The sequence below is a fragment of the Anabrus simplex genome, chromosome 5 (assembly GCF_040414725.1).
Source record: "Anabrus simplex isolate iqAnaSimp1 chromosome 5, ASM4041472v1, whole genome shotgun sequence".
Lineage (NCBI taxonomy): Eukaryota > Metazoa > Arthropoda > Insecta > Orthoptera > Tettigoniidae > Anabrus > Anabrus simplex.
This window is the reverse complement of record NC_090269.1, coordinates 141473767-141493186: the sequence shown is the minus strand read 5'-3', so window position 1 is coordinate 141493186 and position 19420 is coordinate 141473767. Positions and strand designations below refer to the sequence as shown.

General features: G+C 39.9%; 1 protein-coding gene across 1 annotated transcript in view; it reads right to left on the bottom strand.

Annotated features, from left to right (window-relative positions):
* Positions 1–236: 236 nt before the first annotated feature.
* The window catches only part of LOC136874411 (uncharacterized), a 99461-nt gene continuing 80277 nt past the window's right edge, over positions 237–19420 (bottom strand). Inside the window, exon 7 of the mRNA XM_068227787.1 lies at positions 237–389. Within this exon, the coding sequence (XP_068083888.1) occupies positions 237–389 (153 nt within the window). The remainder of the gene's footprint in view (positions 390–19420) is intronic.

Below are 19420 nucleotides of genomic sequence, written 5' to 3'. Positions count from 1 at the left end.
TCAAAGTGATAGGTGTTCTCTTAGGTGTGTGAGTGGGACAGTCGAGGAAGGTTACATCACTGGACTCAAAAAGAAAGGCCACGTGGACAATAGATTGTAGGTCCGAACAATATAAAACAAGAAACTCTTGTTCACAAGAGCGAAATACTGGTACCTCCGCTTCATATCAAACTAGAGCTTATGAAGCAATTCGTTAAGGCCCTAAACAATGAAGGTGAATGCTTTCAGTACCTGTGTCATCGATTCTCAGGCATCAGTAATTCCAAAATCAAGAAGGGTATTTTCACAGGTCCAGATATGAGAAAACTTTCTGATGCTAATTTTGAAGACGTTATGTGCACTGCAGAGCGATTGGCATGGACAGCATTCCGGAATGTGGTCAAAACTTTCTTGGAAACACAAAGGATTCAGACTACAAACAAATTGTGGATAGACTGCTTGTTTCTTTCCAAGATTTAGGCTGCAAAATGAGCTTGAAAGTGCACATGTTACATTCACATCTGGACTATTTCCCTGAGAACCTAGGAATGCTGATTGAAGAGCAAGGAGTAAGATTCCAACAGTATCTACACGAAATAGAACGCAGATATCAAGGGAAATGGAACAAACATGCTGGCATATTACTGCTGGTTACCAAAGAGACAAGGTCTAACTACTACTCACGCACGAAAAGCAAGGCGAAGACGTTTCTTATACTGAGGTAGGGCATTATAAAATTGAAACCGTAGACTTACCATTCTCAGTTCGTTTTGAGGCTTAATGCGTGGTAAAGTTTGGTCCATTTGGCTGTGTTTCTCTACAGGTCTTTTAATACAATACACTACATATTTTTATATCATTTTCGTAAGTATACTAGTGTAAGATAGGAGTGTTCAGATGTGTGAAAATAATAAGAATGAAGCATTATTTACATGTGATAATAGTAATCTTGCATGTGCGCGTGCTGCAAATTTATCAAAGTTTTAATTCTGAATTTGCACAATAACCTGATGTCATTGGAGAAAACTGACTTCAGTTCCAAAATCAGCATAGATGCAATGATCGGAAAATTTGAATTCGCAGGTCAGTGAATAATTTTCATCATATGCGTTTACATTCACATCTAGAGCAAATATTTTTTCTAAATTTTCGGGATATCATCTCTTACAATTGTACAGTTGGTACCGACATCTATCTAGAACACAGTCAGGGCCATCATGCGGTTCAGTATCGCGCATGTATCTGTCTCTATGCAACTGCATACTCTGCAATTTGTAACGATACCGTATATAAATTGGACTCTATCTGGAATTTGCTTAGTTCTTAAGTAGTTTCCCTCTTGTACACGCAAAACAGCAGTATATCATCTTTTACACCCGAAGGATTCTAATGCTGCTATTCACATTTTGCACGACGTAAGGTTTGGCAGAGTTCATACAGTGCCTTGGATCTAAAACATTAAGATTATTCTCGCTATTACATATTAATAATCTAATAGCAAAATCTCTCCGCAACTTCTGTGTTTTCCACCATATTTTCCTTTCGATTCCAAGTCAGTAGTAGGCGCTGTGTATTTTCTAGCACAGTGGGTGTTAAATCAGCATTTTTCTTGCTTCTGGCGGAAAGGTTGAACTTTGCTCGGACAGCATTTCTTGGTGCAGGCAAGGTCAATGACCTGAGAGTTTTGATCCCTAGGCGAGGTTATGACGCATGGTAATAACAACGTCATGACTTTACATATGTGGGCAAACCTAACCTCGATAGTTGCGGCTCTTATTATAGGTCACAGATTCTGCTCTCCTCCAATTACGTCCAGTAGCGTCAGTAGCAAAAGGAGCGATCTAATTGCTGCACAGTTCTGGAGATTGTATTTGCTCACATGCATAAAAAGTGAGAAGAGCTCAAACTCACAATAACCAAATCCTGCACAAAAGAAGGTGCAGAACCATATGTAGCAGTTAATAGAGTTATTTTGAAAAGTTTAAATACTGTAGGAGCGCATGCCACTTCAAAATCTACTGAGTATTAAAAAAATATTTGTCTTACTTTATGCCGATGGGTCAGCGACGTTACATCGAATCTTAGAGGGAATCCTTGCTCCATAACGACTTTTATTCGTTGTAACAGGACTAGGCAGGTGATGAGACACACTGTCACTCACACTTAATAATATTCATTTTGACTGAATTAAGACGTTGGTCAAGATCAGAATATGTAACGTAGAGTACACGAAACAAATGCGAGGAAGAGAAAGATGAACAGTGCAGCAATTTATTTACTATAAATGCACGAAAATCAGATCAAAATTTGATGTAGGGTTTTTCCGGCGTTTGCTCTATTAACCAGCTTTTCGTCTTAGGTCTGACACTAGACTCGTCAGAGTGGGATGTGTCAGACCCTACCCACTGACGCTGGGGTGTATGCAGGTGAACTTATCAGAAGCCTATTTAAGAGGCACAGTCTGATAACTGCATACTCCACAATGAAATTAATGAATGCTCGCCTAGCAATTCCAAATTAAAATTCTAAGTTCCCATGGAGGGAACTAGATATTTTTCCACCAATAGAGCATATTAAAAATCAGATCAAAATTTGATGTACGTACAAAGGTTGAATACACACATGTGTGGTCGATTATGTCTAATGGTCCTATATGAAACAGAATCAACAAATCAAATAAAAAAATCATCAGTGAGCAACTGATGGCCAACGATGCAAAAACGTTTATCGTACGCGGAAAAGGACCTGTAACAACTGCCAAATTTAATCCACCGATGGAACTCGGTCATCATCTTCGTAATATTGGACTAGTATCGTTTGATAGCTGCAATAAAATCCGTTAACAAGTTTTAATACGATGTTAATGTGCTAACTTTCCTGTCAGACACTTATTCGATAGACAATATTCATGAACACATTGAAACTGCGTTGATTGAACAGCTTGATAATGAGAGTTCAGTAATAATAATTGCGGTTTCTCTTTTACATTAACAACATCCGTCATAAATGCGTCCTTGAGTCTTCTTTCAAGTTTGAATTTAAATCACAACCTGATTTGATTGAAACGTTGCTTGGATTTTCACGAAGAGAATTAACACCGAACATTCGTCATGAGTCTGATTAACCTATAATATAACCTATATATTCTTTCTAATGAACCTTTTACGTTTGGACTCAATAACGATGATGAACTTAACATCATCCTCATAATCATCACTCTCAAGGAAAGTATTCGCCCTACTTCATGATAGCTACCTTTGTATCAAAAGGCACACAGATGGAAATCTCAAATTAATAAACATAGTCTTGCCTTTCTCTTTTCTGAAGCTCACTACGAAGTAAATATTAGAGATAGACAGCACACTTAATGCTTAGTATTACAAGTGAATTAAACTCTACCCTTCTTAGAGTGTTGAAGAATATGAGATCTTACGGATAGCATGATCGTGTCCAAAACCTGGATGATTAAGGAGGATTGTACCTTTATAGGCATGCTATAATCGAAAAATATTCCGGGCTTCGCTAAGTACTACACAGGCGGAATAAACACTAAGAAGGGGTAGTGCTAGATTTACGAACATAGGTAGCCGTGTTTATGTATCCGAAAATGAAGTTGATTCAAATTCCCACAAATCATATTGGCGTGGCGCTAGTAGGGGTTTCATGACGTTGCACATGAGGTTTGCTTTAAATACGGGCTGTACTGTGCGGGAGTGTTAGTTACTTGTATGATTTTACGGAGTGATTGTGAACGGGTCAAGAATGCCTTACGAGGCCGTATATTAGGGCTACGTGAAGGTGGAATTTCCTTCCGCGGTATAGCAGAACGAATTGGTAGGAATGTCTCCACTGTGCATGCTTGCTTGCAGCAGGGTCACGAGAAGGTAAGCTCGCAAGAAGACAGGGCTCCGGACGTCACCGTAGCACAACGATGGGGGAGGATCGCCTTATTCGGCGTATGGCTGTGGCACAGCGGACTGCGTCTGCGGCAGCAATTCGAGCGACTTTTGGAGCCACAATAACGCAGCAAACTGTTCGAAATCGGTTACTTGAAGGACAGCTCCGAACTAGACACCCTTTGGCGTGCATTCCACTTACGCCAAACCACCGCCGTCTGCGACTTCAGTGCTGTGAAGCGAGAGCTCATTGGATGATGGAGTGGATGTCCCTTGTGTTTTCCGATGAAAGCCGGTTCTGCCTTGGTGCCTGTTACGGCCGCGTGTTGTTTAGAATGAGGCCAGGTGAGTGCCTGCATTTCACCTGTCTGCGGCGACGATACACGGGACCTACACCGGGAGTTCTGGTCTGCTAAGCCATTTCCTATGACAGCAGGAGCACTATCGTGGTTATCGCGCGTACCTGACTTCAGGTGTGTACGTCAGTCTGGTGAAACGACCCGTTGCGCTGACATTCATGAACAGCATTCCCGGGTGTGTTTTCCAACGGGATAATTTACGCCCTCATGCCTCTGTTGTAATCCAACGTGCTCTACAGGGTGTCGACATATTGACTTGGCTTGCTCGATTCCGGATCTGCCCCCAATAGAGCAGGTATGGGACATCACTGGACGACAACTTTAGTGTCATCCACAACTGGCATTAGCCGTCCCTGTAATGACGTAAAACGTTCACTCTCCGTAAATGGTAAGGTACGCTTATAAGTATGCGGACCATTTAAGGAGTAAGTGGCCCCTATTAAATACCAAATGTTCTAAAAATCGATCTGCCGCTTCCGGCTGTTTTAAATGTTGTTCGTTCACACACTTGGTAAAGAATTGTAACTCATCGAATAGTATACATTTTTATTCTACCTCTGGTAATAATAGTAACAGAATTTGACTACAGTGCTCGGCTGAGTCCTCTTCCCGGTCCGTGTCACCGGGTTCATCCCAGTTTAACTCTGATGAATCTATTTCATGTACTGAGGAAGAGAGGCCGTCTAAAGCTTTCTTTGAAGACCTAAAATTCTTGAAAATTGCTTCTCTTGCTCCAGGATTTGTGCCATTCCTCAAAATTTTAATAAACAACGAACTTGTAATTGCCCTCTTAGATTCCGCAATTAATGCATCCATCATTTCAGAAGAATAGTATTCTAAGTTGAAGTACTGTTGTAAATTTCCTGAATATGATTCTTCCATTGTAAAACATGTTTCGGCCAACCCTTCCCTTTAAATATTTTAGGATTCATCCATGCAAAAATTCGTATTCCTATATTTACCTGGAAATTTAAGTTATTTGTTGCTAAAAATTTGTGCCCCGTGATATCAGGGGCAGATTTCGTGTCTCATCCAGGTCTTGTGATTGGCCTTCTAAGGAAATTATGAACTTTCAAGTTTGTTGGTAATTTCCATATGCCCGTTTTGACGTGTAATTCTGCATCATGTCCGCTTATTTCGCCTCCTCGGAGTGAGATGACATTAGCCTTTAGGCATCTAGTTGAGGATCAGCCTACTAGCATTCGTAAATTATGTCCGTCATTTGCCGACGTATTTTCGGAAAATCTAAGTGTGACTGACTTACCCGAATATAAAACACAGGTTACGGTTTCGATCCCCGAACGATTTCCTCCTTATAAGTTGTCTCCACCTAATATGAAAGCCCTCAAGGAAATTATCGACAGGGCGTTGAGCGATGGTATCATTTGCCACTCTACTTCGGCATATCCATCACCTATTTTTCTTGTGCTATAATCACAAGGCGGCTTCCGGCCAGTAGTTGATTACAGGGCGTTGAACCGTAGGATTCTTCTCCAGTCAGTACCCCTTCCCGACTTGCATTCATGCTAGTCTTGGTTTCGAAAGGCTAAATTTTTCACCATCGTAAACCTCAATCAAGCCTATAATCGGACGCCTCTTGCGGAAGAATCAAAACATCTGACTGCTTTCGCTACCGACTGGAATATGTACGATTACAACCACGTGCCCTTCGTGCTCCCCACGGGAGCATCGATTCTCACTAGATTGCTAGATAGGGTCTTCTCTGACATTAAATTTGAATGTATTTACCATTACCGGTATTTGCATGATGATGTTTTCTCAGGGGCTTTTGAACAACACATAGCTCATCTAGAGAAGCACTAAAACGCCTTCTTAACGCACGCTTGACGGTTAAACTGTCAAAAATATATTTTGCTAAATCATCAATGTCTTAGGGCATAATGGTTCCACTGGCGGAGTTTCGGTGATCATTTTAGAACACAAGCTATCCGTAATTTCAGGAGTCCAAAAGAAGTTAATGGTGTTGCTAGATTCATCGGTATGGTAAACTTCTTCATAAAATATAACCCAAACTTCGCTACGCGGGCGGCACGCCTGAATCTTCTCCGCAGGAAAGGTGTCAAATTAGAATGGGATCTTTCTCAAGAAGCAGCTTTCGAGGACCTCAAATTAGCCCTCTGCAACGCCCCTGTCTTGGCTATGTCGGATTTTTCCAGGAAGTTCTTTGCACAGACCGACGCGTCTTCATCCACTGTAGCTGCAGTTCTTCTACAGTAGTGTGAACACGGAAGGTGGCCTATCGCCTATGTGTCTCGTAGTTTGTCACCTCAAGAGGCAACACATTCCATATATGAACTAGGGGGACTCGCTGCACTGTTTGCCTCAGAAGAATTCCGTCTTTATCTGGAGCATGTCAAGATTGAACTAAAGGCCGATAATCAGACATGTCAAGATTGAACTAAAGGCCGATAATCAGACTTAAATTGGGTGCTTGCTATGTCCCGTCATACCGGGCGAATTGCTCGCTGGGCAATTAGAATTTCAACACTCCAGTTTGACATGCGGCACATTCCGGGATCGGAAAATGTGGTCGCAGATTGGTTGAGCAGAACGGTTTCTAGTGACCCTTTAAGTTCTTCTGATTCTGAGGAAGGCTCTGCGCCTTCTCTCCCCGCACCTTCTGGTGTAAGTGCCATTCTCACAGATGCTCGTATGTTATACCATGATAAAGCGAAATACCAACGTGAACATCCGGTGCTGGCCCCAGTCGTTGAAACCCATTCTCGTGGGGAAATGTTGTACTGAGGAACGGGGTCCTGCGTTGGTCATCAAGGCACGACCAAAAGATGAAAATTGTTGTTCCATCAATTCATGTACCTATGTTCTCTAAATATTGCCATGAGGCCCAATTTGGGGGGAATCTGGTCATCTTTAAAACCAGAGAGACAATAAGGGAGCTGTTCATCTGGAAGGCCATGCACGGGGGAATTTAAGAAATAGTTAATGCATGTAAAAAATGTTTGATGAGCAAGCCCATGTTATCTACCAAAGTAAGGCTGTTGTCATCGTATCAAGCCTCTCAGCCAATGGAGCAATTGCCTATTGATTATGTGGGACCCTTCCCGCAATCAAAAGGGAACAGTAATAATTTAATTCTTTTGTGTGCGGATAGTTTTACGCGATTTTAAGGCTGTTTCCTGCTGGTCTCGCCACAGCACAATCTACTATTTCTTGTCTCAATAATATATTCGCACAATTTGGACTATGTCAGTATATTTTTTGGGTAACGCTGAGGCTTTCACATCCAATCTATTTCGTAAGTTCTGTATCGATCGCTTTACTTCACACCTCACTACTTCGGCCTAGTATCAACAGCCGTCTCTCACTGAGCGGGTTAATCGAAATCTTCGATCAGCCCTTATTGCCTTCCACCTCGTTGGGATACATTTGGCATTGGTTATCTTTAGCTTTTAACTCGGCCGTTCTTATGTTTAAGCTCGTCGCAAACACACCATTATCAAATTTGTGGTCGATCAACGAGCTATTTCCGAAGTCAATAGATCCTGAGAATATCCGAGATCTATGGAGAAGAGCTAGGAATAATCTCAAGGCCTCTCACTAGAGAATAAATACGTGGTATTATCTTGGACGAAAACCCACCAATTTAAAATTTGTAAATCATTACATGGTTAAAAGTTCTGTCCCCGCGGGCAAGTTTGACCCAGATTTCATGGACCATATGTTAATGTATTTTGGATTTTCTCACTCCTGTCACCCATCTGGTGAGTAACCCGGAGACTCAAAGTGATTTTCGTGTTCACCTGTCTCAAATAAAGCCTGTTTATTAAATGCCACCACGTGATTAAATTGCCGAATTAAATATATTTCTTTCCTTAGGATATATATTTTAAGTGTTATAGGAAATTAAAATCAGGAGCACTTCTGCTCTTTTGTCCATCAGAAATTATGTAAATAAACATGTACTTACCCATATGATTAAGTTGTACCCTAAATTTTAACTCTGGTTTTCTGGCAAACATTAATTTGTAAAAACCTTCCTTTCTTTAATATCGACATATTCTGCCATAAGCCGCCCTTGCCTCCGAACTGAACTAGAAACTCCATGTTGCTCCTCCTCTAAAGCCGTCTGCCTCGCTGTACTCTATATTGTAGCACCTTTGGATGACTGTTACTATCGCCATAAATTTATAATGTTATAGCGCCCAACTTTACACCCGAGGCCATGTGAAATAAATGGTGGGAGATGCCGGTGCGTGGTATGGGCCCCCTCGTTCTGATTAAGACGCCAGAATTTAGCCCCTTTGCGCCTGTCATCATGGGAAGATGCTGAGATGCAGTACTCCACGTCCCACTCTGTCCTTGGGTGGGACATTATTACTTGGTATTGGACTCTCCTCACTTCGGCTTCAGGCGTCACTGTATTGGAAGGATGGTATTTCAGGGTACCCAAGGGGTCCGAGCGTCCCATCCAGACGTCGGAAGCAGCGGCCGCTCATGCCATCAATCCTGGGCTCTACAGCCCGGTCTTGCGACTACTTCAGTGCTGTGATCAAAACAATTCTTCAAGAATATAAAACAAACAAATAATAATGGACACTTAAACTATATATACACCAAATTACCAATTTATTTCTCAAAATGAATGTGCTGATGTAATTCAAGTTTTCAAAGCTGTTCATTCCACTGTAAAATATTAGGGGTTGTGGTGGTACCAAGGGTACACCTTCCCCGGCTATTTAAACTGCACGTCTTCTCCAGGTCATCTATGTCGTTTGCTAGCGCACCCTCTCAGAGTAAAATCTAACTACTTCATAGAGTAATAATTAATTTTGGAATTGGTAAATCTTTTTCGAAGGAATTTTTTAATGTACCAAAGTTGTCAACACTTCAGCTAGTTCCTCCTAGATTGTAATCAACCTATCAGATGCTGCTAAATATGTTCCCTAGCCAATTAAATCCGGGAGATTGTACAGGAATTCAGCCAATCAGCGAAGTGTTCTGGAAGCTTCCCCTTATGGCAGTATAAATGCAGGGCATTTAGGGCCGTCTTGTCTGCATTGCTTTAGTGCTTGGGAGTAAAACGGAGGACTAGGGTCACGGGCTGCTTGCAGGAGATCAGCGACCACAGTTATGGTAGAATTTACCTAGACATGTGAGAGTGCCTGCGGGTAGCTTGAGGGGAAGGTTTCGCCCGTTTTTCATTTAATGTAATTTTGTAATCTGATGGTTTAATGCAGGATTTTCCGCGAAGTCTGCGGACTCTGTTTCTCACCCTGTCGGGAAATATGAAATGTAAGGGACCGAAGCAAGATGACCCTCTGTTGTTTCCCACCCTTGTATTGGGTGACTACATTTTTCAAACGTTTTTTATGGCCGGGTATATGCAACATTTTCTTTTAACTCTTAAGGCCAAGTAGTATGTGCATTGCTGCCCTTATTTACTAGGTGTTATTCTTAGGGTATCTATTTTTCAGTTTTGGTTCCCTTTTGGAACTGTTATCAGACATATTGTAAAGCAATGGATAATCCCACAACGAGGCCACTGTGTATGAATACTTTATTATGAGGCCAACCGATAAGTGGTCTGGTGGAATTTTCTCGCACCAAAAAAAAACCGAGGTTATACTATGGTATATTTCGTGGAAAGCCTCCTTTGTAGTGTCCAAAAAATGAACGAAAGGAGTAAAATTTCCAAATTTGTTATATTAAAAGTTGCCCTAAGTAATTCGTTGTCCAGCCATTTAACTCTGGCGCTTCCTGATCTTATGTGAGCCACGGAATCTCCGTAGCAATAATAATAATAATAATAATAATAATAATAATAATAATAATAATAATAATAATAATAATAATTGTACCGGGCGGTACATCTCCACGCCGCTAATTTAAAATTTGCGCCAGTTGAAACTCCTCTGCTGGAGGAAGTCTGAACTTTATCTACGGTATTAATTTTCAAGTTCCTCAGAAGATGTCACTACTTGGAAATTTTGGAGTTTTTGAACTGTGTCACTTTTGATGTATTTTTGTTTTACCTGTAGTAAGAAGTGTGAACTTTCTCTTCTAGAGGACACTACTGAAAAACTACAATGGTGCACCCTAGTGCGATGTGAAAGAACTGTTTTTTGGAGAAATTTTTATTTCAAAAGTTTGTTTCTTGTTAAATTTCTTTCTGTTATTGTTTAAATTGGCTGTATACCCCTCTCTTTCCCTTGTTTTGTATTTAGCCAATCCCGAATTTCTTCAATTAATTTTCCACCAATTATGTGTTTCTTCTTCCGATTGTGTAGGGGTTTTCTCGGTTAGCCAATAAAGTTTTGGTGGGAGGGTGTTCTCATTCCAAAAACGCCTCGAACTTTCCGCGAGAGTATATAAACTGCTGATTTTTGGGTCTCTGCGCCACTTCTGTTCCATCTTTTAGTGTGTAAAGTACATAGCAGGGGGCGGGAAGCGCCTTTCTTCGGCAGCAGTCAACAAGGTAATGGCCGATTAATAACTTCTTTCCTTGCTAGCTCAGCAGTTTAACTCTCGGGGCGGGTCCGAAGTTTTTCCATAATGTAACCTTCCTTAAAATGTAAAGACACTTAGTATCTATTCTATCTTTTAAACTGCATATCGGGATAGAGAGTGCTTAACCCTCTCGAGCTCCCACTCATAGTGTTTTGAGGTGAACTTATTTTTTCTCAACCTATTCTTCTTTAACGTAATGTAAATTGTTCCTTTCTAAAGTCACCTCTTTAGTATGGGATTAGCCCTTGCATTAATGGCCTAGTGCCAAGTAGGTTTTAAACAAATGTATTAGGAGTGCAGGTCGCCTCCTCTCAATTGGTTATTTTTGAGGTCATGTAATTAACCTTTTTCTCACTTAATAGGCCTCAGTAGGTTGGGTATTTTGCCCCTGTGTCTATGTCCTTAGAGGACAACTTGAAGGTGGAATTAGGTGTGGCCTTTGACAGGCTTAAATTTTGAGAGCAAGTTGCTCTTTCTTGAAAATTTTGTTTTCTGCGCGCCTCAAGGAGGCCTTTCTGTGTTAAGTTGGAGCAAGTGCTCCGGGCATGAATGGGGTTTTCGGCCCCTCTGTTGAAACTTGTTTTGGGGTAAAGTTGGGCTAATTGCCCAAGAATTGTGAGTTAGGGGCTCGAAGCCCAAATCTTGTGAATACTGTACTTATAATTGGTTACCTTGCTACTCTGTACCTGCCATTCGTGTTTTTTTCTGAATTTTGGAAAGAAAATATAACCTTGTTAAATTTTAAATTAACTTTAATTCCGTAGCTTGAGACCTGTTCATCCCCGCACCTTCTTTCTCCTCTACCTACCACAAAAATACGGTAACAATAATAATAATAATAAGAAGAAGAAAAATAAGAAGAATCTTAATCTGTTTACCCTCTAGTGTTACTTTTTCCGTTGGACTCAGTGACGGTTCCCACCTCTACTGCCTCAAGGGCAGTGTCCTGGGGCATGACACCTTGTGTCGGGGGAATAAACTAGGGAGAAGGACCAGTACCCCACCCTGGCTGCCTCTCCTAATATGCTGAACAAGGGTCTTGTACGGGGATGGGAAGATTAGAACGGATATAGAAGGAAGAGGAAAGTAAGTGGCCGTGGCCTAAGATACTATCATGGCATTTTCCTAGATGATAAGTGGAAAACCACGGAAAACCACTTCCAGGACGGCTGAGGTGGAAATCTAACCCCATCCACTCAGTTGACCTCCAGAGGCTGAGTGAATCCCGTTCCAGCCCTCGTACCATTTTACAAATGTCGTGACAGAGCCGGGAATCCATCTCGGGCCTCGGGGATGGCCACTAATCATGCTAACCACTACATCACAGAAGCGGAAAATAATAATTATAACAATATTAATAGTAATAATAATAAATAATGTTTATAATTACGAAAGATGAGTATTCTACAGCCACGTAGAAAGAGTTTTGAAGTGGACAATGGTGTACTAAAATATGCCCTTTTAATAATAATCAGAATAAGAAGTTGTAGGGTAAAACGTTTGATTTGATTGCTTAGAAAGAGGAAAGCTATTCTTGTACTAATGATCATAAATCTCATACTTCCATGAATGATAAATTTACATTTCTTGAACGAAGGTTTTAGTATCACCATATCTTTTCATTTGCTTTGTCACACCCACTCAGATACCTCTTACGACTACGCTGGGATATGACAAGCCTAGGACTGCGAAGGAAGTGGCAGTAGCCTTAATTAAGGCACAGCAGCTCCAGCATTTGCCTGATGTGCAAATGAGAATCACAGAAAGCCACCTATCATAGTTGTCGACAGTGGGATTCGAACTCACTATATCCCGAATGCAATCCAGAAGCTATATGCTTTGAACCACGCAGCAAAATCACGCGGTAGTAGTCCTCATATTGCTCCGTGTAGTTGGCAGGGGTGGGGGACGAGGTTACCAGGAGTTTTGAAACATTATAGGTGTGACGTTGGAGAGCAAGCCTCTCCCATTATCGTTATTCGCTATATATTAATTTTTAATATGCCCTTGAACTTCGCTGTGTAGGATACCACTTAACAGTAAGTAATATTATTGGGTTTTGTCCTACAAATTACTTGTTCAAGGTTTCCGGAGACGCTGAGGTGCCGGAAATTTACCCAGCATGATATCATATACGGCCTCGTAAATCTACTGACACAAAGTAGGCGTATTCGAGCACCTTCAAATATCACTGGTTTGAGCAATGATACTCACAAGAACTGTGAATTTTATAATACTTTTTATTATTGACATTTACTTTATGTCGCACCGACACAGATAGGTTTAATGATGACGATGGGATAGGAAAGGCCTGGGAATGGGAAGGAAACGGTCGTGGCCTTATTTAACATACAGCCCCAGCATTTGCCTGGTGTGAAAATGGGAAACTACGGAAAACCATCTTCGGAGCTGCCGACAGTGGGATTCGAGCACACTATCTCCCGGATGCAAGCTGAACTGCACGCCCATTTTATAATAAATCTTATTTGAAATGCGATACGCCCTTTGTGTATTTTGTATGGTTTGTGCAAAGTATGCTGCACACACATACAGCAAAATTTATACATATAATTTATTGGATATAATCTATGAAATGTAACACACTACAAACGGCTGAAGTTGAATGTATGACGTTGAAAGCCGTCGCTATTTCACTTTGGCACTACTTGGAGCGCGCAGCATACATGACAATTTCTCTGGATTCTTCCGTCTGCCGTGCTCATACCGGAAACATAAAAGGTTCTCAAGGAAGTACCGTAATCGTCAATTTTAGGTAAAACAACCAAACCCATATAAATTAGAACACCTACATGTCCTATTTCGCCATGTAATCTAGCAGTGCCAATTTTTCTCTGTAAATATTCAGCCTGAATATTCCTCTGCTTTGTTACTAGATAATAAAAAATGTATACCACGAGTAATTCAAAAAAATACTTTTTTCTGAACTCCTAGAATGTAAATCGTGATTTAAACCAGCACTGTTTTCGCATATTTCCAATTCATCAAAACGAATATCGTGACTCCAGCTATGACTAGAATTATTTATGTGCAGCCCTGTCCGTCGGTATTCACATCATATTTGTTCATGATATTCATGGTGCATGGAATGGTTATCACTACGGCATTCATCAGGATACAATTCTGAACAACTACTAGAATTTTCAATATCTCCACTAGCTTCTAACATATCTCTACTGTCGCGTTCTTTCAAACCTTTCGACACAACCCCGCGATAAGACGACGACCTCCATTACTAGGTCTGTTTGTTAAATGCACAAAATAGATACTGTTAATTAGGTGCTCAGAGATTATTGAGCCTTAGTAATGCAGCATAATTTCAAAAAAATCCTCTATATTTGTAATAACTGCTTGTGTAACGAACCCTTTTGAGCGTTCAGGAACGGCACAGCTTTAATTATCTCTTTCTTTCCCCTTTTCTAAACTACAGTAATAAACGTCTGTATGCTGGGGTGTGGAATTAACACGTTATGGTTAAGGAAAGAATTCACAGAAATGAAACTTATTTCGTTCTTTATTTCAGCATTTGGTACATCTATTCATAGTATTATTGAGAATAATAATGCAATAATATATCGAAAACCATACGAACACGAAAATCAAAAAAATCAGCTCTGAGAAGAAGGCCACCACGAAATCAACAGAAAGAATTGTCAGCTATGCCCAAGTTTACCATGGAATCAGAATGAAAATCATAAAGGAGAAATATGACGGGTAGTGGCTGAAGAACTAGCTTATTTGAAGGAGATAAGGACAAGACAACAAGCACTAACAGAACAATTATTACTGCAGCTGCCGATAGCATTGTGACCCGACGGTGTTTTTGTAGAATGATTTTGTCAGACAACAATGGACAATTGAGATAATCCAGAGATTCAACTATATTTCACCTTTTCATAGTCGGAGATTAACATATCTGATTTAAAGTTAAATAAGGTCATATTCTAAACAGGTTCACTCTGTTACATGTAAACACCATAATTACTCCCTTTCATGTACAGTGCCTTCGCACTACGTCATCCCGTGTCGACACTTTCTTGGAGGTCATTCTCGTATTCGTTTACTCCTTGCCGAGCCCCAGGTTTCCCCTCATCTTCTTCCTGATGTTTCAACTGCTCACCGATGGCACCACATTTCCACTGACCTCTCCTGAAGCATTAATAATAAAGAACTGCGAAGGCCACAATATTACACAACAACATGCAGGAGAGGATCGGTGGGTATTTTTGTATTGATACATCTAAACCGATTTTTTCACAGGCCAGAAATACTTTCTACACTTGACACCACGCCTTTTACAACACTCTGGATAGTAAACTCAATTACAATAAACCTAAAAAATGTTAATGTCCTTATCAAATTACATTGACACAAGTTTTAGATATCAATAACGAAAAGTACAATCCTTAATAACTAAATTATTAATTAAATTACATTACATCGGTGCCCGCTGTCTCAAATTAAAATACCACGAAAAAAATTTTACTTGGAACTTTCAATACAGCGAAGAGTTGAGAAGTATTCTAGAATCATGTTCGATTACTTTCCAACTGGCTTCCATGCATGCGGAAACTGCACTACTAACAGCAAGAACGTTTATGGAAATGTAGCCTTTCCTGTTTCAATATTCCTCTTTGTCATCTGTTGAAGCACAAATGATTGGGATATGCAACATAGTACACCTGGAAAACTGTATTATCTGTAAAGGTTTTCTTTCGTAGCAACTGCATATTAATTAGTAGGCTACTGTATGTATTCTGCTCAGTCGTCTACAAATTACCGCGACTACTTGCTGAACGTAACGACAAACAGACGATTCACAAACCTCTAGAACACCAGTTACACGACGCAGTGTACCATTTGCGTAAAATTGTAATGCAAACAGCACATTTTTCCAAGTAAGTTGCCATATGAACTTGAAATAAACGACCGATTTGTTGCTGTTGAATCATAAGGCCTTTACAGTAGTATGCAAGTAGTTCAGTTAATCAGAATAATCGATTTTCACCTCATTTCACAAGTTAGCACAACAAGACAAGTAAGTTGCCATATAAACTTGAACCTGCCTCTTTCGCGTGTCTGAAATGAAGCTTCAACTTAATCCTCGACTTGGAAACTTTAGTCCATTTCCTGGTCCAGTAAGACTAGTGAACTAAAGTTAGTCTCGAAGTAAAAGGAACCTTCACCCAGCAAGTGAAATGTTCAGGTTTAAATCGGTTTAATTATAGAATAGAGGTAATCCCCGACCCAGGAACCACTCTCTAATTTATTAATTAAATGGAGTTTCCCTGAAATGGGTCATTTTATTCAGACACATTTCTGAGTTTGGTGACATTTATGCAATCACTAACATACATTTCGTGCATATCCGACGACCATATCGCGTTTCGCAGAGCATCCGTTTATTTTTTGTGAAATATTAGTTGGGTTCAGAATCAAGGTAAGTGACTGTTTTGGTAAGTATGATTTGGTAGTGCTTTATGAACTTTTATATTCTTTCACAACTACCTTATTCCGTAATCTCGTTTTTTCTAGCTGCTTTACGTCGCACCGACATAGATAGGTTTTATGGCGACGATGGGACAGGAAAGGTCTAGGAGTGGGATAGAAGCGGCCGTGGCCTTAATTAAGGTACAGCCTTAATTTGTTTAATGTGCCTGGTGTGAAAGTGGGAAACCACGGAAAACCATCTTCAGGGCTGCCGACAGTGAGGTTCGAACCTACTATCTGCCGAAAACTGGATACTGGCCGCACTTAAGCGAATGCAGCTATCGAGTTCGGTAATAATCTCATTTTAATCGTAATTCTTCACTATGTACATGGTTTATTCCAAGTGTCGCACAGTGGTCCCAAATGATGCAAACATTGCCGAAGGTCCGAAACATGTAGTAGTTTTCATTCATCCATATATAATGGTTAGTAGGTTGCACAATTCGAATCTGACAATGTTTTGAGAAACATAATGGCGGACGTAACATTTTATAATGTAATATTAATAAAATTGGTAGGTAAGGATTATTAAGGTCGCAGATTCTGAAAAAGGGCGCCCTGTGATTTGAACACTTGCAGATGACTAATAGGAAACTTTGGTGAAATTATCGACGTCAAGCCCTTATATATTTGTTGTGAAGAATCTGTCACTAATTCTGTTACATTGTATAATTTTGTCCTGAATTTTTTGAATGACTTCCCAACCTCAGTCTTGGATTTGTCACTCAGAGTAAAACAATATATATTGTAACAGTAAATTTGGTACTTTGGTAGAGATGAGACGCAGGGCGTGTACCAGTCGCTGAAGTGCATACAGAGGGAGAGGGTTTTGCTTAAAAGAAATCCTAAAAACTTGTGTTTCAGAGTTTATTAAAAAATTTAAATTAATATCACCTCTGTACAGCATATACAGTAGAAAACGTTCCTTGACCTATGGCTGGCGATGTCCTTGGATTCCGGCAGCTCCACATTCCATAGTGACGAACCACCATTCGTCCCCCGATGGAAGTTCTAGAAGATCTATTCGGTGCTTTGAAGATCCATGGCGTCGAGGTAGTCCTTGTAAATGGTGAACATAAATGAACATCGTTCAGCTCTGGGGCGAGTTAGTGCAACGGCTGCTTCTGCACAGATGATAGAGTGTTTATAAATGCTTTTGACAAAGTCCAAACACAAAATGTCTCGGTGAAATGTCACTTAACTTTATCACATGTCAAGTGAAAGAAACATTCACAAAGTAAAGTCCACTCGGAACTGATTGTCCAGTTTAAAGCTACTGAAAGTTTGTTGCACCTATGATAACGTGAAGTAAGTTCATTGAAGCACTGTTCAATTTAAATGAAATAAAGATGTTCCGCTCGTGAATCAAACTCGTTCACGTGTTGAAACCAAAAGACGAAATTAACTGTGTACTGACAGTCCTTGGTTTGACTGTTCATAAACTAAATGTGCCCAGAATTGAAATACACTGTTCATCAGAGTAGAAATGCACTGTTCATTAAAATAGAGATGCGCTGTTCACACCTGCACAGTTCAAAAATGTCGACACAATTTACGGATTGGTAATTTAAATTTGGATTAAATATAGTTTATAACTTAAAGTATCGAGTCCTCGGCAAGGAGCAATCAGTTTTAAGTCCATCAAATTTCAATTTCGAACACTCGAAGATATTTGCGGGTCTTGGGCACTCGTATAGAGTAACAGTCAATAAATAATGTCCAGACGATACACAATTCACCTCACGTCCTATCGGAGTAAAAGGTTGTCACAATATAAGGAAATCTGAATAAGTCCACATTCAACGTGACTATATTAAAGTCCACGAACTTGAAACTTAGCAGCGGCTTCACGCTCGATTACCACACCCGCGAACTGACGGTGCGAATATTACAGTCTAATGTGCTTATAGAAATCCCGGCCATAAACTGGTATCACATTCTGCAGCGCACTGCTGCTCACTATAACATGCCGCGACATACGCTCGCATTCACTGCTCTGCTGAGCGAAGCAGCACGTATTTATATTTGATCCGAAACTTGTAGAACATTCTCCATCAGTCCAGGCTTTGTAGCGCAGCGAGGCGTGCTGTGGCGTCACCCGCTCACTACGTCACACGCGCGCAGCTCTTGCTCGCTGCCTAGTCAGTTCTTCGTAAGCGTTCTGGAGCATAGCACGTAAGTTTAAGATTTTCATAACGGGGACTTAGTCTGTACCGCCGTTACCGGTACAAAATATATATATATATATATATATATATATATATATATATATATATATATATATATTGGACAAATAAATCTCGATCAGTTCTAACAGAACAATTTTTTCGGCGTAAGCGTTGTCTTTAATAAGACGAAATGTGTCTCATCTACTGAGAGACATTTATGTCCCGTTTGTTTCAACTTTCTGGAAAAAATACGCATTGATTTTTAAAGTATTTGGATTGATAACCTATAGTATAAATGTTTCAATCCATTCATTTAATTATTTTCATTTACTTATTTTAAAAACTAATAATTATAAAAGTCATCAAAAACCATTTTATTAAAATAAAAGAATATGATAATAATCATAACAACGATAATATACATAAAGTATATACATAAAATTTAATGTATATAGTTCTAAACTAAACAAAGTCTAACGTAAAAGCATGTAATATCTCGAATAAGGTAAATTGCAGTTTTACCAAACAAAAATTAAAATTTGAAAAAGCGCAAGAATGGGAACATTTTTGTTTAATTTACGAAAAGTATATCGGAAGCAGGGAATATTGAATTTATGGCAGGATCTTGTGGGATTTATAACATTTGCATTATGAAACCTTCATTACCGACAACGGTAGGCTACTGTAATTGTATAAATAATATAAACAATAATTCAATTTAATGAATTTTTTGCTAAGTATTCTTCCTTACAAAAGGTCTTTGTATGATAAAATCAGTCGAAGTAACGTACAGGCACGAACATTCAGCGCCGTCGAAGATAAAACTATTTGGAGCCTTCTGACATGTTCCGCTAGAACTGACTCTTAGAAAGTCACATGCTTCTTTCCAACATTCTAAAGGCTCATTACTACTGCTGCTGCTAATAAACTTTTTGGGTCTTAAAAGACCCTTATTTAAAATTGACTTTAAGAACTTTTGGCTAGGTTTTCGGCATTTGTATGCACTGGGTGTCGCTCGCAG